The 21,748-nt window shown below is 41.9% G+C and overlaps 1 protein-coding gene across 1 annotated transcript; it reads left to right on the forward strand.

Moving 5' to 3' along the window:
- The first annotated feature begins 10,995 nt into the window (after positions 1–10,995).
- On the forward strand, positions 10,996–21,478 carry CNOT8 (CCR4-NOT transcription complex subunit 8). The gene is made up of 8 exons (XM_033140352.1): positions 10,996–11,119; positions 13,507–13,676; positions 14,937–15,119; positions 16,578–16,771; positions 17,928–18,089; positions 18,756–18,900; positions 20,052–20,162; positions 20,355–21,478. The coding sequence occupies exons 3-8, from the start codon at positions 15,003–15,005 to the stop codon at positions 20,502–20,504; spliced, it is 879 nt and encodes a 292-aa protein (XP_032996243.1). The 5' UTR covers positions 10,996–11,119; positions 13,507–13,676; positions 14,937–15,002; the 3' UTR covers positions 20,505–21,478.
- Positions 21,479–21,748: the final 270 nt, after the last annotated feature.

Raw genomic sequence — 21,748 nt, forward strand, 5'->3', positions numbered from 1 at the left:
TTATCTGACAGAGTTTTGTCCCTCTGTTCCCCATATTTACCCATTGGCCATTGAGATCTGCTGTGAGGAGTCTTCTTGTGGTACTTTTTACTGCCATAGGATAATTACGTAATGAGCAAAACAAAATAAAATAAAAAATTCCTTCCAGTAGCACCTTAGAGACCAACTGAGTTTGTTCTTGGTATGAGCTTTCATGTGCATGCACACTTCTTCAGATACACTGAAGAATGATGAACGCAATGAGCAGTGATCTGAATGGTACTGCCTTATTTATGGGACTCCCTGTCTTGAGAGGTTTGCCAGTACTTTCACCATTAAGACACACCTATTCAATAGGGCCTTTGGGACCTCTTGATGCATGCAGAGCAGAGTAGGTTGTATCACAGGTATGGGGAACCTTTAGTCCTACAGAAGCTCTTAAACTACACTCCCATCATCACCAACCACACTTGCTGCAGCTGTGGGAATTGTAGTTCTGTTGGTGTAGGATTAGTCTAGTGTGTCTGAGCTCTGCGAGTGCGGCTTTCTCCTGATTGAAGTGCAGAGTGTTTGAGGACCGGGACATTTGCAGGGAAACCAAAAATGCTTGTTTACAAAGCTATTGTATTTCCAACCTTACTGTATGGTTGTGAAACATGGACCACTTATAAATGCCATCTCCAACTCCACCGTCACTTACGGACTCATTGTTAAAACCGTGTTTATGGAAGACAATCTTACTCGGCTATGAGTGATTGCCAAATGAGTCCATAAGTGACTGTGGAGGCTCAGTGGTTTAGACTACAGTGCCACCCATGTCCCTTTGTCCTAAGTGGAGGTGTGCTGCAATTATTGCAGATCATAGTGCAGATGCCGTTCAGGGCAGAGGCACACACACCCAGGACAAAACATTCTGTTTGGATCACTTTCAAGAGCGGGGGACACTTCATGCTAAGTGATACTTGCTGATTCCTTGCTAAGACTTTGACTTAACTAACATCAATAAGTTTATCTGTAGTGATTAGATGATGTGATATGGGTGTCACTAGAACCAAGATCATGGACTCTTTCCCATATGCTCCACTCTTTCACTGACCGAGAATAGCACATGAACAACTATCTCCTATTCTATGTAAAGAAGGCATTGAAATTTTGCTTAAGGAGGGAATGTCAGTGTGTGTGTGTGTGTGTGTGTGTGTGTTGAGATGAAATTATAATCTACACCCTCATTTATTGTCTGGTACATAGGCCAAGAATCCTTGGATTTAAGCCAGTTTAATTCCATTGAAACATACACCAGTGTCATCTATCTGTGTGGGGCTGTAGTAAATTGAGTGGACAGAATGGTTAAGACCTTTTCCTTTGAGCACAAGGGAGCAATGAAACATCATTTAGAGAGAGAAATACTTGCATGAGAGGGGCACTTAGAGATTTGAGAACAGATGAAGGAAGAAAAGAAGTAGTGAAGTGAGGTATCAGCATAACGGTGGTACTAGTAGAAAGCCATGGGGTGTGCTGAACTCACCTACAGAACAAGGACATTATCAATTATTTTGGTTTTGGAATAGAATGCTGAAGGCAGAAGTTATTTGGGGGGGGGGGACTCCAGAAAACTGGAGTAAGCAAAATATACCACATCTTGGAGATAAAGGGTGAAGGAAAATTGCGAATAATGGGTCATAAACTATGGTTACCAGATTTTTTAAAATGAATCTGGGAACACTTTTTTTTTTTTCTTTGAAGGCACGCGGTTTCTCTGCCAGGCCCTTCTTTCCCACCCTGTGAAACATACATGCGTAGTTTTTTTAAAAAAAACAACAACTAGGCAATGGCCACCAGCCTGCAGCTCCCAAGCATCCCCCAATCAGTCAAAACAAAGGGGGAAGGGGGCAGGAGATCTGTACCACTGTACGTCCCCAGTTCCCCTTCGGCAGTGGCGGCTGCACAAGACACATCATATGGGGACTTCCGTAGAGGAAAAATGGCAGGTGCCTTGGCAGCGGGCAGCTTCTGAAGCCAGCCAGAGCCAACTGCGCTACCAGGCTGGCTCCGGGCTGCTGAGGCTGCCACTGCCACAGGGCAGTATTCAAGTTGGAGCTATGTGTGGGATGTAATCCATTGGAACAGTCAAATACAACATTCCTTGTTTGCCTAGAGTGGACACAAACAGGGGGATGTTGATCAAACCAGATTGGATTACTTAAGTAAAGAGATTCTAAGGAAAAACTGCTCCTTTTCCCTTATGGGGTACCCAAGAGCCCATACAGAGCTCTTATGTAGGTTCTCTGTAGGTAGGAGAAAATAAGAGAGGCCAACCAGAGAATATTGAGAAGCAAAGCAGCTAGTAAGCTTAGAATCATAGAATCATAGAGTTGGAAGAGACCACAAGGGCCATCCAGTCCAACCCCCTGCCAAGCAGGAAACACCATCAAAGTATTCCTGACAGATGGCTGTCAAGCCTCTGCTTAAAGACCTCCAAAGAAGGAGACTCCACCACACTCCTTGGTAGCAAATTCCACTGCCGAACAGCTCTCACTGTCAGGAAGTGTTTAGGTGGAATCTTCTTTCTTGTAGTTTGAATCCATTGCTCCGTGTCCGCTTCTCTGGAGCAGCAGAAAACAACCTTTCTCCCTCCTCTATATGACATCCTTTTATATATGACATCCTTTTATATATTTGAACATGGCTATCATATCACCCCTTAACCTTCTCTTCTCCAGGCTAAACATACCCAGCTCCCTAAGCCGTTCCTCATAAGGCATCGTTTCCAGGCCTTTGACCATTTTGGTTGCCCTCTTCTGGACACGTTCCAGCTTGTCAGTATCCTTCATGAACTGTGGTGCCCAGAACTGGACACAGTATTCCAGGTGAGGTCTGACCAGAGCAGAATATAGTGGTACTAATACTTCCTTGATCTAGACGCTATACTCCTATTGATGCAGCCCAAAATTGCATTGGCTTTTTTAGCTGCTGCATCACACTGTTGACTCATGTCAAGTTTGTGGTCTACCAAGACTCCTAGATCCTTTTCACATGTACTGCTCTCAAGCCAGGTGTCACCCATCCTGTATTTGTGCCTTTCATTTTTTTTGCCCAAGTGTAGTACTTTACATTTCTCCTTGTTAAAATTCATCTTGTTTGCTTTGGCCCAGTTGTCTAATCTGTTAAGGTCATTTTGAAGTGTGATCCTGTCCTCTGGGGTATTGGCCACCCCTCCCAATTTGGTGTCATCTGCAAACTTGATCAGGATGCCCTCAAGCCCATCATTGATGAAGAAGTTGAATAAGACTGGGCCCAAGACAGAACCCTGTGGCACCCCACTAGTCACTTCTCTCCAGGATGAAGAGGAGCCATGGATGAGCACCCTTTGGGTTCGGTCAGTCAGCCAGTTACAAATCCACTGAATGGTAGCATTGTCTAGCCCACATTTTACCAGCTTCTTTACAAGAATATCATGGGGCACCTTGTCAAAGGCCTTGCTGAAATCAAGATATGCTACATCCACAGCATTCCCTTCATCTACCAGGCTTGTAATTCTGTCAAAAAATGAGATCAGGTTAGTCTGACATGACTTATTTTTCAGAAACCCATGCTGACTTTTAGTTATCACAGCGTTCCTTTCTAGGTGCTCACAGACCGTTTGCTTAATGATCTGCTCTAGAATCTTTCCTGGTATTGATGTCAGGCTGACTGGGCGGTAATTGTTTGGGTCCTCTCTTCCCCCCCTTTTGAAAATAGGGACAACATTTGCCCTCCTCCAGTCTGCTGGCACTTCGCCTGTTCTCCAGGAATTCTCAAAGATTACTGCCAGTGGTTCTGAAATCACCTCTGCCAGTTCTTTTAATACTCTTGGATGTAGTTCATCTGGCCCTGGAGACTTGAATACATCTAAACTAGCCAAGTATTCTTGTACTACCTCCTTACTTATTCTGGGCTGTGTTTCCCCTGCTGAATCATCTGCTCCATATTCTTCAGGTCGGGCATTGTTTTCTTTCTTGGAGAAGACTGAGGCAAAGAAGGCATTGAGGAGTTCTGCCCTTTCTCTGTCACCTGTTCGCATTTCACCATCTTCTCCTTTAAGTGACCCCACTGTTTCCTTGTTCTTCCTTTTGCTACGGACATAACCATAAAAGCCCTTTTTGTTGCTTTTAACCTCTCTAGCAAGCCTGAGTTCATTCTGTGCTTTAGCTTTTCTGACTTTGTCTCTATACGTGCTGGCTATTTGTTTGAATTCCTCTCTGGTGGTTTCCCCCTTTTTTGTACATATCCCTTTTAAATCTTAACTCAATTAAAAGTTCTTTAGATAGCCACCCTGGCTTCTTTAGGCACCTTCCATGTTTCCGTCTCACTGGTATTGCCTGAAGTTGTGCTTTTAATATCTCCCTTTTAACAAGCTCCCAACCATCATGAACTCCCTTCCCTTTTAGTATTTCTGTCCATGGGATTTCACCCAGCATTTCCCTAAGTTTTCTGAAGTCGGCTTTCTTAAAGTCTAGAATTTGAGTCTTAGTATGCTTGGTTGCTCCTTTCCGCTGTATAATAAACTCCAGTAGAGCATGGTCACTCCCACCTAATGATCCTGCCACTTCTACCCCACTACCCAGGTCATCACTATTGGTTAGGACCAGATCTAAAATGGCTGATCCTCTTGTTGCTTCTCCCACTTTCTGGACAATGAAATTGTCTGCAAGGCCAGTGAGGAATCTGTTCGACCTTATGCTCTTGGCTGAGTTTGACATCCAACAAATATCAGGGTAGTTGAAATCCCCCATTACTACTATCTCACTTCCTTTTGAATGCTTGGCCAACAGCTTGATATTTATTAAACTGTTGGAACAGGGTGCTCACCCCCCCCCCGCCCCACGCAGGAGGGAGGAGGAACACAGAACAATGGTGTGCAAGCCATGATATAGACTTTTGAAATTGCCCACCCTGTAGCTCAAGACCACCCTCCCAATACATCACAGTATAGGCAATCTACAGCAGAAAACATGTCTGCCAGGATACCTATTAATGGCCACTGATTGCATTACTTGGGCAGTCTGGCCATTCTTTTGTGATGGTAAATACTTTAGTTCCTGAATCCAAGTCACAGGCTCACCCTATTCATACACAGATATGCCCTTAAGACAGGATTTGTGAGCAAAGAGACAATGAGGAGGTTTTCCCATTTCCTTTGGCCTTACAGAGAAACATTTGAGGTCAAATTGGGAGAGTCAAAATGGTTTCAGGACTTTTTTTCCTGTACTGTTTCAGATATGTGATTTATATATTTATGTATGTGTTTGCCTGGTACATTTATGAACATTTATTTTATATCTTAGACCTTATAATTCCCATCACAATCCCCCTCTGGGGCTATAATTTTTACTAAAAAAAATTGCCCCACAAATAATAACCTGGTATGTTGTAAATGGATGCCTTTGTGTAAATTTGAAGAGACTTGCATGTCTTTAGGCTATTCACAAGTGTAGCAGTGCACATAGCTGGACACAGGATATCACATAAAATAACACATGTTGCATTTTCTCGAACATTTTCTCAATAGTATTCTATGCTTTTCACTCAGCAAGAAGGTCCAAAAATGATGAAAAAATGCAGTTACAATGGTACCTCGGGTTACAGATGCTTCAGGTTACAGACTCCGCTAACCCAGAAATAGTACCTTGGGTTAAGAACTTTGCTTCAGGACGAGAACAGAAATTGCATAGCGGTGGAACGGCGGTAGTGGGAGGCCACATTAGCTAAAGTGGTACCTCAGGTTAAGAACAGTTTCAGGTTAAGAACAGACCTCCAGAACAAATTAAGTTCTTAACCTGAGGTACCACTCAGTCGTACCTCGGGTTACATACGCTCCGGGTTACGAACTCCGGTAACCCAGAAGCACAGCCCAGAGCACACGCGGATGCACAGAAGCGTTCTGCGCAGTTCATGCATGCGCAGACATATTCGCGCATGCGCAAACAGCTACTTCCGGGTTTTTCGTGTGCTTGTTCGGGTTGCGTACTTTTCGGGTTACAAATTGTAACCTGGAACCAATTACATACGCAACCCAGGGTACCACTGTATTATTATCACTTTCCCCATATAATTACTACTTTTATTTTCTGCTTAGTCTTCACTTAGTTTGGCTGTGAAAGAAACGAAGGGACAAAGTTTTTGTTAATTTGGACACAATCGACAAGTTATTAAACATTTTGCTTATGTGGGTCTAAATTTTCTTAGAGGTTCATGAATCCTGTTTGAAAGGGAAAATTATTTCCTGTGAAAATCTCTGTCAGGAAATGCTGTTCCTAAAATGCATAGGCATATACATGCAAAACAAAACCTGATAAAATTCACTGAAATTCATTTTTTTAAAAACTACTCAAGAGACAAACTCAGTGGGAAAACTCTGAATACAAGAAACATGATCCATTAACGCTGAGGCTTTAGTAGAAATCTGGTTTGTTTTTTTTAAATGACCCCTTACCTTCCTTGAGTGCCTGGTAAGAAAAGCCAATCATGGCTTTATTGAACAATTAGTGTTGCATCTTCTGACTCAATTACAGTAAGGGATAGAAGTAATTCAATACAGTGGTGCCTCGCTAGATGAATGCCTCGCAAGACGAAAAACTCGCTAGACGAAGGCATTCGTCTAGCGGGAGGCTGCCCCGCAAGACGAAAACGTCTATGGGGTTGCCTCGCAAGACGAAAATTTTTCGTCTTTTTTTTTTCGTCCAGCGAAAGCGCGGCTGTCACGAATTATTTTCGTCTAGCGGGGCACCACTGTAGTTACAACAACCACACATAGGAAAGTGAGAAGGGCTGAGCACCTTTCATACCAAACGGAGTTCCTAGTGACACTGCCCCCCATCCATTGCAGTTTCCTCATTAAAGGAAGCTTACTCGGGAGTAAATTAACCTGTTAAAGCATAGAAGTAAGAAGATGGGGAAGGAAAAAGCTCAGAGACACAAAACAAGAGGGGGGAAAAACATTTTAAAAGGGAAGACTATGTATGGGTTAATATTATGGACACAGCAACATGGAAGCTCTGCCTTACAAACAATTTTAAGATTTTTCAAAAAACCTTTTACTCTAAGGAGATCTACTTAAGGCTGATGAAAGCCAGACATTGCATATTAATTGTAAAAGCATCTTGTGTTCAACTACTTTGCAGCAGGAAACATTAAGTATACCAAGAGGCTAAACTATGGCAAAGGAGACTGGGATTAAGATACAGTACTCCTCTTCAAAAGGACCATGGACGTTCTTATAGATGGAGTTTACAAAGCAAAACATTTTCAAAGTTACAACTCTCTCTTTCATCCTGCCCCCCTTACTGTAGAAAAAAACAGGTAGGTATACACATTCCTCAATATTTACCATGTTTGAGTTGATCAGACTGAAAACATGGCTCCCTCGGACAAAAACTTTGAAGGAAGCTTACATTTTTAAACTGCACATTTAATATTAGCTGGGATGTTAGCTTTAAGGCCAATTTAACCACAGGAAAAACGTTTCTTAACATTTTAAAACCTTAAGTACAAAACTTATTCACTCCCAGAGAAATAAAGATCTCTAACAGGAGGGTTATTTCTGAGGGCTGACAGAGTCCCATCAAGAAGAAAGCGCTGTCTAGGCTTTCTTCTCCACAAGAGTCTGACTGGTTGACGCTTTTCACAATTGGAGCCCACATTTTCAAACTTCTGTGGTTGACTAATAATATCTATTCCCTTTGACTGATGGGTACCCATGATGATAATGAAAACAAAATAAAAAATAAAAAGATCCTTCCAGTAGCACCTTAGAGACCAACTAAGTTTGTTCTTGGTATGAGCTTTCGTGTGCAGGCACACAGGGGCGTAGCAAGGGGGGGCGAGGGGGCGGTACGCCCCGGGTTCCATAATGGAGGGGGTGACAAATTATCAAGGAACAATTTTTTTTTAATTTTTTTTTGGAAAATACCTGCTCCGAAGGTCTTATCTTACTATACTAGGGATTATATAGCTATATATGAAATTTCATCCATATCGGTTAATATCTTGACCCTCGTCCACCAAAATAGCTGTTCACTTGGCTGTTTTCCTATGTCATAAAGGCTGAAATTTCAGTTCAGAGTACACTTTACTGTTCCCAACCCTAACCCTGTGGAAAGCCATCTAATTAGACTTTAATTTGATTTTGAGATGTTTTTAGGAGGTAATTTAATTATTGTTTGATTTTATACCAATGTTATATATCTGATGTTAGCCACCCTGAGCCCGATTTTGGCTGGGGAGGATGGGATATAAATAAGTTTTTTATTATTACTTGTTATTATTCCTTTGTAAGAAAATATGAAATAACGTAAAACAATTTTTGCAGGGGGGGGGGGGAATCAATGGGGGGGTTGACAAGAAATTTTCCGTACCGGGTACCACCTGACCTTCCCATGACTGGGGGGGGGGTGGCAAATTTTTTTTTGCCCCCGGGTACCAATTTACCTTGCTACGCCCCTGCATGCACACTTCTTCAGATACACCATGATGATAATGGGCACTGATTGCATTACTTGGGCAGTCTGGCCATTAGTTCCTGAATCCAGGTCACAGGCTCACCCTATTCATACACAGATATGCCCTTAAGACAGGATTTGTGAGCAAAGAGACAATGAGGAGATTTTCCCATTTCCTTTGTCCTTGCAGAGAAACATTTGAGGTCAAATTGGGAGTGTCAAATGTCTCAGCAAACGAAACTGATGTGTAAAAATGTGACATGGAAAAATACGAGAGAGACATTGCATATACCTTTGTAAAACAAGAAAATCATTTTAAAAATTGGGAGAGTCAAATTGGTTTCAGGACTTTTTTCCTGTACTGTTTCAGACATGTGGTTCATATATTTATATGTGTGTGCATTTATGACTATTTATTTAATATTTGAGACCTTAAAATTCTTATAACAAAACCATCCAAGGTGGTGGCCATCACTACATCAGGGGTTACGTCATTTACTTCAGGGTGGGGAACATTTGGTTCTCCATATGTTGCTGAGATAATTCCCACAGTCTGTGGTGACTGGGAGTTGAACATTTCTAGCCTTATGAGTTAAGGGTTAAGAGAAGCAGACAGAAGGAATAATAGGAAGCAAAAATAGATGTGGGTGATGAATTTTGTTGCAGATTGGGCTAAGATAGCAATGTATCAGCCCAAGTACAAAACCAAATGTTTTTATACCACTATGGCAGGTTTGAGACTGTGCTGAAAACAGCTTATGGCAACAGCCTTTACTGCTACCATGTGTTTTTGGGCGGCATTTGTGTGTGTGTGGGCATTGTTATAAGAAAAAACTGCTCCCTTTTTGTTATGGGGTATTCTGGAGCCCGCATAGAGTCCTTGAGGGTTCCCTATCGGTAGGAGGAAATAACAGAGGCCAACCAGAGTATATTGAGAAGCAAAGCAGCTAGTAAGCCTGATCTTTATTAAAGGGAAATAAACTGTTGCAGCAGGGTCCCCACTCACCACAAGCATCACAGGAGGCGGTCTACAGCAGTGTTTTTCAACCTTTTTTGGGCAAAGGCACACTTGTTTCATGAAAAAAATCACGAGGCACACCACCATTAGAAAATGTTAAAAAATTTAACTCTGTGCCTATATTGACTATATATAAAGTAATTTTTCAATTTTTCCCACGGCACACCAGGCAACATCTCGCGGCACACTAGTGTGCCGCGGAACAGTGGTTGAAAAACACTGGTCTACAGTAAAAATCTTGTCTGCCTGGATATCTAATGGTCACTGATTGCATTACCTGGGCAGTCTGGCCATTCTTTTGTGATGGTTAATACTTTAGTTCCTGAGTCCAGGTCATACCCTATTCATACGCAAACACAACCTTAACACAGGATTTGCAAGCAAAAAGACAATAGGAAGGCTTTCCCCATTTGCCTCTCTTACTGTAGAAGAACATTTGAGGTCATTGGGAGAGTCAAAATGGCTTCAAGATTGCTCTCCTATACCATTTCAGACACATGGCTCATATATTTAGATATGTGTGCATTTATGAATTTTTATTGTATAGCTGAAATTCTTATTTAACAGCATGATATCTGATGAGTAAAATTGTGCATTCAAATTCAAACTTTATTTGTGTAGCCGACTGGCCATAGCATCCAAGACACACACCAACAAAAATACAACAAATATGGTTATCAATAAAACCTTATAACCTATTAAAACTCAAGGTAATAGCTTCTTGGAACTTAGCATAAATAGTAAAATATTAATAATAATGATAATAATATTGAGAGAGGCAGTGAAGGAAAGGCGTGCCTGGCGTGCTCTGGTCCATGGGGTCACGAAGAGTCAGACACAACTAAACAAAAACAACAAATCGTAGAGGGGGAAACTTTCAACTTGCAGGCTCTATTTCGCAGAATGATCTCACTTTACCTTGGAAGCAAAGTCCTTATGGTTTCAAAATGGCACTGTAATGCAGTTACTTGGGAATGACTCCAAGTGACCTGAAATGGATTTACTTCAAGGTCCAGAACCAGGTCTCAAGTGTGCTTAACATTACAGTCATGGCGCATTAGCATGCATGCTCACTCGGGAATAAATCTTATGGGAACGGGGTTCAAGGGGGCTTATTATTATTCCCAAACCAGGGTGCTTTTCGGATTGTTGCCTCAGTTGCTTAAGCAGAGCTTGCCAAAATCAAAACAAAACAGCTCGATCGCTTTCACAGCTGCCTCTCCTCCTTTCTGGGCGGGCGCTGCCGCCGTTGAATCCTGCTCCATAACGAATAAATAATAATTAAAAAAAACTCAGCCATCCCTTTCAACAGGACACGCGTTGTACATCTGGTTTACCCAACGCCTCCCAGGCGCAGGCGCGCAGGGAACGCAGCGAGGAGGAGGAGCCGCTGCCGGCTGTGCTCACGCGCAAAAAATGCGCTCTTTCCTCTTTCCGGTGTCTCTTACGGAAAGCCGGATGCTTCCTGTCCCAGGAAGGCTTGCTTAGAGCGCATGCGTGTAGGGAGAAAAACACACAGAAAGACGCCCAGCTCAGCGAACCATCGAGCGATGGAATATTGGTAGCCTAGAAGGGACCCTACCAGAGGAAGACCAAAGCGGCGGAAAGGAGCAACGGCCCGACGCTCGGTTTCCCCGCGCTCCTGGTGAGGCGTTGGGCTCGCATTTAGGCCTGAGGCCAGGAGGGGGAGGTTGAGGGCAGAGAGGTCGGGGAGGGGGAGGAGCCTCTCGAGGGTCTCGGGCGGGAAAGCGCCTTTGTTCGCAGACCGGATTTCCTGGTTGTGGGTGGGTGGTGGTGGTTTTTTTTGTTTTGTTTTAACCCTCGGTTCTCCCTTGCGTGGCTCCAGAGCTCCCAAGGTGGGGAAGACAGAGCAGGGGTTCCAGCACCTCAAGAGGTTTGTGGCGTCGTCGTTTCCACCTCCTCCCGCGCAAGGCGCATAGAGGCGAGGGCCTGAAGTTCCGCGCGGAGAGGTTTTTCTTGCATCGCAGAGGGCGGGCGGAGAAACACGCACGCAAGTTGTCCTGCAAATGCTTCTTTCGTGAGAGAGAATATTCCCTCCTCTCCGTTGGAAGGCATCACGGACGAGAGAGGCTTCTGCTGCGAAGTCGCATCGTCCAGGTCGATCTAGATTTCGTCGCGACAAAACTCGCCGAGAATCTCTCGCATGTAAGAATATTGTGCTCTTATTAAGCCGATTTGTTTCTTCGTCGTTGTTTCCGTACATTTCTAACCCCCGGCTTCCTTCCCTGTTGCGGAGATCGAAGGAGGCCTCGCATTTAAGCAGAAAATGGGGTTTTTTGTTTTTTTTTACTCCAGTCTGTACTTCTGCTTGGGGGGATTGAAATAGCAGAAAAGTACTGGTAAACGAATGGAGGAGGGTGTTGGATGCGGGTGGGCCTTGGAGGGATGGTGGGTTCCTGGGCAAAGAGAGAACCAAACAGGAAGAGCAAAGGCTGCAAGAAAATACATATATTTCTTCATTTCTAGGGTGGAGTATAGGGAACTAATTCTAGCAGAGAAATGTCTGGGTGAATTGCCTTGTTAAAGGGGTTTGAGGGATGATTCAGAGCAAAATTAGGAAATCCTGCTCTGTTGGATTTGTGAAGTAGATTGATCAGTAAACAGTATTACTTGGGTGAGGTGGAGCAGTCTGATTAAAATGATGTATTGCCTATTTTAGATGTAACACTCGAGTGTTGTGGTGATGAATAATTAACAAACATAATAATATACAATACACTTGGAAATAGTGAACATAGTTTAAGAATTTTTAGATCGTTGTGTGAGGTTTTCTTTAAAGACTGTTGGGTTAAAAATGATTATACATAATGAAATTTCTTAATATCTAAGATATAACTTGGTTTAATAGAGAGGATATTTTGGAAACAGCACAGTTTGAAGCATCTGTAGGAAGGCAAAGATTGTTTTTCTCAAACTTGTGAGACAAAAATGATCCTGTTGATTTTTATGCATTTTTAGTACTGTTTCTGCTACTCTGAAAAGCAAATATAAATAAGGAAATGCAAGAAGAATGTTCAGAATAATGGCATGGTTTTTAGGGCAGATAATTTTACTGAAGGTTACTTGGGTTTAGAAAAAGATGCTGGCAGATTCATATAAAATAGTGAAAAAATGTTCACTTGGTTGTTTTTAGGGACACTGAGAGCAGCAGGCTTAAAACAAAATCCTTGTTTCACAACAAGCAATTCTGAGAAGCCTATATTTTCATTGTCAAAAGGTTAGACAAAATAGTGTGAAATATAGCACCATAAGAGAGGAAGCCAAGCTACTACTAGACCTTGAGACTGGAAGTAAATATCATCACCAGTCTTGTGGTAGTGAATTCCATAGTTTAACATTCTATCATGAGAGAGGGGGAAATGTGTTTTTATTTCTGTTTTCTCTATACCGTGTATAGTTTTTATAAACCTGTATTATTTTTTTCCTGGTTAGTTACTACCAGTTCAGTCCCCATTGGTATATATATGAAATTGATATTTTTTTGCACCAAAGTTCATCATACTTCTCTTAACCGTGAACTTCATTTGCATCCTCCTTCTTTGGCGATCACTCTTAGCTGAGTTAAGATTGTCTTCCATGAATATGGGCTTAATAGTGAGTCCATAAGTGACTGTGGAGGCCAATTTTAGGTTGTTGTTTCACTCCATTCAGAAAGATCCTTTTGAAATGCTTTGTGATCTGTTTTGGTGCTCGCTACTATAAAAAAAATTGGTGCCACCCACAAACTTGGCCGCATTGAATAACCCTGTTCTGTGAACCTAGCATAAATATTTTCTCCCAAGTTCTCTGTCTTTTGCCTTTGCATAGGAAGAAAGAAGAGTGATTTTCAATGGACTTTTTCAGGAGGCAGAAGCAGCAATGCATACCTTGTGCATTTTGAACTTCTTTTTAAAAAACTTAATCTGTAAACACCAGTCTTTTAGGAATGTGCATATCTTAACATCTATTTGTACATTCTCTGGTCAAGATGCATATCTATTTACTAATTTTATATCCTATCCTTTGTTCCAGAGGAACCTGGGCAGCAAACAACAAGAGGCAAAACAGCAAAAATATCTTCAAAAATATCTTAACTGATATACACAAAATCAAACTGGAAAAAATATCAACTTAAAAAGGCTGTTGAAAAGACAACTGAAAAGACAACTTGTCTACTATTCAAGCGAAGGAAATTCCAAAGGGTAAGTGCCATAACACTTAAGGCCCAATTCCTGCATTGTGTGGAATGGATCTATTTAAATTGTAATATCAAAGATGCATTGGAGAATGTGTATGCAGTGGCAGAATTGTGTACAATGCCTGCTCAAAAAGTACATCCTGTGGCCAATATATGGAGCCTTGAAGGAATACATCCTGTGTTGTAAACAAAATCTGCCCTTACTCCCTTATGGGGTACACAAGAGCCCTTATAGAGTCCTTTGTAGGTTCTCCATCGGTAGGCGAAAATAACAGGCCAACCAGAGAAGAGAAGCAAGGCAGCTAGTAAGCCTGATCTTTATGAAAGCTGTTGCAACACGGTGCTCCCCCCACATGCAGGAGAGAGGAGGAGGACTAAGGACAAAGGTGTGATTGCCCTTATATAGACATTTTAAATTGCCTGCCCTGGAGTCCAATACCAGCCCCAGATACATCATACTTACACCACAGAAAAGGCGGCCTACAACAGAAAGAGTGCAGTGTTTATCTCCTGTCTGGCATGTTACCTGAATGCCTTATCTGATTGCCTTTTCTGGTAATCTGGCCATTCCTTTGAGATGGTAATCACTTAATTCCTGAGACAATGGGAAGGTTCCCTCACCCCCTCCCTCCTTGCAGAGAAACATTTGGACAGTTTGGGAGTCAAAATGGTTTCAGGACTGTCTTCCTGTGCTTCTTCAGACATGCGGTTTATATATTTATGTATGTGTTTGCTTGGTACATTTATGAACATTATATATATAAATATAAGACCTTAAACTTTATTACACCTGTTTCTATCTCTAGTTACTGTAGTATTCAAGGCTCCAGGGCACAATCCTTATGCATAGTCTCTGGGGTGTTGCTGGTGAAAGCGAATCTGTCTTCCAGTCAGTATAAGAATTACACAAATGCCTCTTTCGCAACACCAAAACACAAATGTAAAAAATGTAATAGTTTTAGTGTTTATACCCTTAAAGAAGATACAAAATACTGTAATAAACCACTGATATTCTTGGTCACGAGACAGTGGCTATAGCTTTGCTATTGCTTTCCTCAGAATCTGTTCTGGGGGTTGGGGGGACCCTTGGAGCAGATTTTGAGGGTACACAGTGAGAGAAAGGGGAAGTCTTGAGTGGAACTCTGCCATCTGTGACTTATGTCTAAGCAACCATGTATAGGATTGGATTCCCTGTCCCTTAAGTTTTTCTCTGAAATGAATATCATGCTGGAATAAGCACGTGTCATTTTCCCTGCATATTTAGGGTGATTTATCCTGACATCTTGGCGCTCCCACCCTGCTCTTGTGATTGTGGTGCAAAACCCTCAGGATGCCAGCAGCACTTGCAGAAAACAGTCAGGTGATCTGCGAAGTATGGGCAAATAATCTAGAAGAAGAAATGAGAAAAATTCGGGAAATAGTTCTTAGCTACAGCTACATTGCAATGGTAAATATGTTTTCCAGTATTCAACTTCCTAAATATAGGATTTTTATGTAGACAAATGTGTTATTTTAGCTTAAATTAGTGTGTTCAGCTAATCGGTAGATGTGATATAAGACCTGAGGAAATTTAGGAGGATTTTCAATGTCCTTAATACAGATTGAGATATTAGATGAGCATTGGTTTGGGATGTAGGGGATGAAGCTATAAGCAAGTACAAAGTTCCTTTTGCAGTGAGGTTAAACCAGGGGTCAGCAACCTTTTTTCAGCCGTGGGACGCTCCACCGTCCCTCAGACCATGTGGTGGGCTGGACTATTTTGGGGGGAGGTGGGGGGGGGAAATGAACAGATTTCTATGCCCCACAGATAACCCAGAGATGCATTTTAAATAAAAGCACACATTCTACTTATGTAAAAACACCAGGCAGGCCCCACAAATAACCCAGAGATGCATTTTAAATAAAAGGACACATTCTACTCTTGTAAAAATACGCTGATTCCTGGACTGTCCGTGGGCCAGATTTAGAAGGCGATTGGGCTGCCTTCCGGCCCATGGGCCTTAGGTTGCCTACCCCTGGGTTAAACCCAAGAGAAGCTCCTTCCCAGCCAACTCATATGACAGCCCAGATTGATAAAAGATATGGTATGTGAATATGTCTTTAGTGTGCACCATAGCATAGTTATTAAAATGTTGTAGTTTATGTAGATTATATAGATTATATATGAGTGACCACAACCCAAGATAATGGGTTCTTCAGTTCCAGCATCTGCAAATATGTAGATTTCATGTGCGGAAGAGCCATGTCCCTTCCTCTTTAGTTTCTGCAAATCCTATGTGAAAGCAAACTGAATAATTGTATTTCACAGACAGGAACAGTTCACATGTTCCGGAACATGGCTTAGAGTTAGGGGAGCAGAATCAGTTTGAGGTTTGCTTTTTTTGGGTTGCATTCCTGTTGTCCCTCAGTCCCCTGTCCCTCGTCACCTTTTATCTCTACTCCTTCCGTTGAATTCAGGGGCAATGGCACATGAAGGATTCACTTTGCAGATAGTGTACAGATTGGGCTTTGCAGCATAGCTGGCTGGCTGCATGCAACAAGCTGGAAGAACAGCTGCCAAGGGCATCTGAGTCACCATGTGCCTCTGAATCGGGGCGGGGGGGGGCGGAGAAGGAGTAATACAGTTGTAGTGTTGCAGGCATTCTCTCACTTCATCTCCCATCTTAGAATGGCTGGGGAGGGCCAGATGTTTCCCCAAAGAATGAAAAGGGCCACAAAGAGAGAGAGAAACTGCAGTTGGCTATAGGCATTATTTTGTGCATGCCTAACTTTTTGAGACGCTGATGCTACGAAGCAGGCAACTGCAGAATTCAGAAGATAGTCTGTGGTGTTTATTGTATCAATGTTTGTTATGTCTGTGAGTAGAACTTAAGGTTTGGGTTGGACTTCCCCTTTGTTTTTCTAGGACACAGAGTTTCCTGGAGTTGTTGTTCGACCTATAGGTGAATTTCGCAGCTCTATAGACTATCAGTATCAGTTGCTCCGATGCAATGTTGATCTGCTGAAAATCATCCAGCTAGGCCTGACCTTCACAAATGAGAAAGGCGAATACCCTGCTGGGATCAACACATGGCAGTTTAACTTCAAGTTCAACCTTACGTAAGTCTTCAAAGTTGGGGTGTGTGTGAAACAGAGTTTTGCTCTGAAAGGTTGTTCCCACAGAGATAGAAGAGCTTCTTGCCAGCTAGGAAAAAATCCCATCTCAATATGAAGGGGTTATGTTTCAAATCAGTGTGCCAGCACAGAATGATGGTTTTTTTTGTCAAAATGTTATTAAAAATAACATTTAAACCTAGGATTATTGCAAAATCGTTTGGGCGTTAAGTCTTTAACAGGCCCTTCACCCTAATCAGGAAAAAGTATTTCTTGTAAGTATCATTATAACTTGTTAATTTACGAATTACGTTTTACATGCTTCTCATGGTAGTTTACAAATATGCCATACAAGCAGCACAAAAAACAATTCAAGGCAAATGTTTATTGTTTTTAAACCTAAAGGAGATACTTTTTTATCCAGCTGGAAAATATTGTCAAAACAAAAATGTCTTCCATTTTTTATCCCAAGTATATGGCAAGAAGCTGGCATTTTTTATGGTAAATGTACACATAGTGGCCCTGCATTTACTCAAAACATTCTGGGGCCTTTGTACTTACACACTCCCAATCTCCTATTTCTTTGTGGACTTTCGTCTCTTGTTCCCCAGTGAGGAGTTTATACTGGAGAGTCTGCAAGTGTGCTCTCACTTTGCACAGCTGTTCCTCATACAAGCCTGTCTGGGTTTTGATAACTTAGGGGGAGGCCCATCACTCTCACAGGCATGCTGGGTGGAGCCATGGGAGAGGGCCTTCATGGTGGCTCCTCCCAGACTTTGGAACTCCTTCCGAAGAGAAGCTAGACTGGCTCCCTTCTTGCTGTCTTTCTGAAGCATGGTGGGGGTGGGGGGTGGGATTAAGACGTTCTTGCTCCAAGAGGCTTTTGGGAATTGACTGAAAGGGCTAGTGCCGTGCTGTTTCTGTTGGTAATTATTTCCATGTTTTACACAGATTTTATATATGTATATACTTTTAATTCTATCAATATATAATTGCTTTCAAATGATTGTCTTTTTCCTATGTTTTTAGTGGTTCTTGTTTTTATCTGGAATTTGTCTTGAGCCTCATTCCATTGATTCATTTAGTTCCATTGATTCATTTAGGCATCCATTTGGGTACAGTGAAGACCTGATGTATATTATTTATTTGCCTTTCTCACTAGGGAAGATATGTATTCTCAAGATTCAATAGACCTTCTTGCAAGCTCTGGACTGCAGTTTCAGAAGCATGAAGAGGAAGGGATTGATACTTTGCATTTTGCTGAACTACTTATGACCTCTGGTGTGGTGCTCTGTGACAATGTCAAGTGGCTTTCATTTCACAGGTTTGTCAAATAGCATTTCACTTCTAACATTTAGCCACTTTTACGTTACGTTGTGAAAAATTTATGCTTGATTGTAGAGTTTTGCATATCCCATAAAACTTATGTTGGGGGCCTTTGACAAAGGGGGGTGGGCCTTTCCGCCCTCCCCTTCTGCTAAAGTCCCCTTAACTTGAACGGGTTATTGAGGGAGGTAATTATGAGAGATGGGAAGGGTGATGAAATTCTTAGTGCTAAAGTAAGACTCCACAGTGTAGTCTTCTGCATCACTGTTCTGTGCCCTTTGCAAATAAATATAAGCTTATTAGTCGGCCCCCTGCAGAACAAAGCCTGCATTGTAGGGGGTTGAACTAGATGACCCTCAGAGTCCCTTCCAATCCTACAATTATGTGAAGCGTTGTCTTGTGTTTAGTTTTCAGAACTACCAGCACTCAAGTGCTTGCTGGTTGATTGAATTAAGTACATGATTCACTATGAATTCCAAAAAGACGCTATTTGTGAAATTTTCTTTCCCTGCCAGAAATCCGCAGTAGTTGAGCGTTGAGCATGTACTGTTGTAACTGCCTCTAGGATATCTCCTTGTAACAGCATTTTAGTAGTACCAGCCAGGTTTGAAAATAATGCATTTAAACCATTGGTTGATCTGTCTTTGCACCATTCCTTCCTCAGTGGCTATGACTTCGGTTATATGGTAAAACTTCTGACAGATTCAAGGCTTCCAGAAGAAGAACACGAGTTCTTTCATATCTTGAACCTTTTCTTTCCATCTATATATGACGTTAAGTACCTCATGAAGAGCTGTAAAAACCTGAAGGTACAATACTTGATTTTACTGTAATTGCCAAATTGAGATACATTGGTTGCTGCTTTGTATAGATGTAAACAAAGTGAGCTGAAATGAAATAGGGATTATTTGGTAGATTTATGGCTTTTAAAATAATAAATAGTATAATAATATTAGAATTTGTTTGAATTGCAACTCCCATCTTAGTGCTGGGCTGGGTGCATGACCAGCATCTTCAGTTTCCCACCACTTCCTTCCTATTAACCAGACCACCAAATCTCCCTGATAGCAGAGCAGATGAGCTTTGCCAAGATTGGGGTGGGGGGTTGTGGAATCTTCCTAGCATTGAGAGGGAGTGTGGGCTAGTAACTGCAATGGAGGGTTGAATAGAGCTGAAGAAGGGACAGAAAGAGAGACTGAGCTGGTGGGGGGTTGGGGACAGCTGAAAGTAGATAAAACCAACCTGCTTTTATGCTTTCTTAGAGATGGGTATAGGGTGTGGGAAACAATGATGGAGAAAAATAGCTGACTCAGCCTCAGCCACTGTTAATATGGCCCACAGGAAAAAAGGTTCCCTGCTACTGGCCTACTATTTGATGACCAGTGTCACATACTCCTTGAAATCAAAAACCATTGTGTGAGTGGCAACCTATTGTACCGTGGTGTCATTCAGTACAAATGGCAGAAGTGTGCACTCACTCCTTCTTCTTTGTGAATCATTGTGCACATATGCCTCATTCACCAAGCTGTTTTCACAATCAGTGTTACAGGGAGTCTTCCTGTGTTCTGATGTGGTACTCTGAAATACGTTTGCGACTGGCCTCTGACAACCACTAGAATTTTTTGTTTTGTTTTACATTTTGTGAACTGCACTTTTATTACTATTCACTTAAATTTATGACTCAAGGGTTGATCAAATTGAGTTTGGATGCAATTCTCGAAATGCCAGTCCTGAGGCACGTACTAAGATATGCCGAAAGCTCTGTGTTTGTATTGTAGTTTCTAAAGCTTGCTGGTATAAGTATAAATTATTGTCCAGGGTTAACCTTGTTAATAAATACAAGTCTAACCCTTTGCCTTTGATTTGAAATTATTGTGAAATGCTGTGAGTTCTCAAATTGTCATAGGCAGAGAAGGCAAGGAGGTGAGGTGGTTTAGGTCTGATTTCTTCTCTCTTGCAGGGAGGCCTTCAGGAAGTTGCTGACCAGCTAGATTTACAGCGGATTGGACGGCAGCACCAAGCTGGATCAGACTCGCTACTCACAGGGATGGCATTTTTCAGAATGAAAGAGGTAGGTGTGTCTTGCCTCCTACCAAATAGTGAGAGTGTGCAGTGGCTTGCCAGCAAATTCTAACCACCTTGGCATCTCCAACTTTCCTTTGACTAGACACAATTTCCCTTTCCATGGTTTCTGCAGTTGGTCTGTCACTGCTGAAATGACCATATGACACAACTTGTGACATGTATTTTTTCCGTTTTGCAGTTGTTCTTTGAGGACACAATTGATGATGCAAAGTACTGTGGGAGACTGTATGGCCTTGGTACGGGAGTGGCTCAGAAACAGAGTGAAGATGTAGAAGCAGCTCAAGAGAAAATGAGTATTCTGGCTATTATCAACAATTTGCAGCAGTGACAACAGAATGCTGTTCAACAGAACATGGGTCCATGGAAGCAAGCTTCCTCCTTTAAAGTGTTACATCTCAAACATGGCAGAAGAACTAGCGTTTTTACAGAGGGCAAAAGGCATCTTTGCTATGAATCTTGGCTGATTCCAATCAGCAGTTTCATAATGGCTGGTAGAGTGTCATGCTCTTAAGTAAAAACAGATACAAACTACAGTGTATATACCTCTGTTTTCTTTTAAAACTTGCTGAATTTGCAAGGTGCAGGTCATTTCAGAACTTTGAGCAGTGCTGCAGTTCTCTCATGCACTTGCAGATTTAGCTTTTGAAAGCTTATTTTAAAACTTTTTTTGCTCTCTGTGAGGGTGATGTGTTCCTAAGCCCTCTGCTAGCTTTTATCTTTTGTGCAAGTAATTCTGTGAAAGTGATCCATTAGGCCCTGGTGGTGGAGACATAATGCATGAGATGCTTACATCTTAGTAGCAGCCGTAAGGGTTGTGCTGGCTTGTATTATAGCTAGCTTCTCCTTTTAGATTGCCGGGCCATGTGTCATATAGCAGTATGCTTCATCTTAACCACCATAGAATCAAAACTGCCTGCATGATTGAGACTACAATAACAATGTGGACCGAAAATTAATTCCAAGTTACCCTTCTACCAAGTTGTTCAGTAAATGGATAAAATCACACGTACCTATTAATGAAGGGTAGTTCAGCTTTTAGATGACCCTTTTATAGTACTTTAAAGAGCAACCCAAAATTGTTAAATGGTTACTGACTAAAAGTGCATTTAAGTTTTGCAAATTTCATACAATCTTGAAAACCAAAATCTGTTTGAGGGAGAGAGAAAATCTTGGTAGTGTGGTATTTTTAACAAGCTTAGTAACTCCCCATTATGTAAAAGTATTCACTAGTTGCAGTTAAATGCTCATGTATATATGATTGGTTCTTAATTTTGTAAAATAAAGAATTTTCTTAAGGCATGAGACTTTTTCCACACTTCTTTTGAAATTGTATTTAAAAACTGTCTCCTAGATCAAAAGCAAAGCTGGCAGCATGCCTTAATCTGCCAACTGATTTGTGTGAGATAAGCTAGCCCCCCCCCCCTTTTCAGTAGTTTTAACTCAAGTGAGTTTTTGGGCACCAGGATCTTTGGGTTTGTTTTCCACCCCGCCCTCAGCTAGTGGCTTCTGTCTCCTTACAGCTCCTAAGACTTGTGGCAAATATAATGTACAGTGGTACCTTGGTTCCCGAAT

This window comes from Lacerta agilis, chromosome 2, assembly GCF_009819535.1.
Source record: "Lacerta agilis isolate rLacAgi1 chromosome 2, rLacAgi1.pri, whole genome shotgun sequence".
Classification (NCBI taxonomy): Eukaryota; Metazoa; Chordata; class Lepidosauria; order Squamata; family Lacertidae; genus Lacerta; species Lacerta agilis.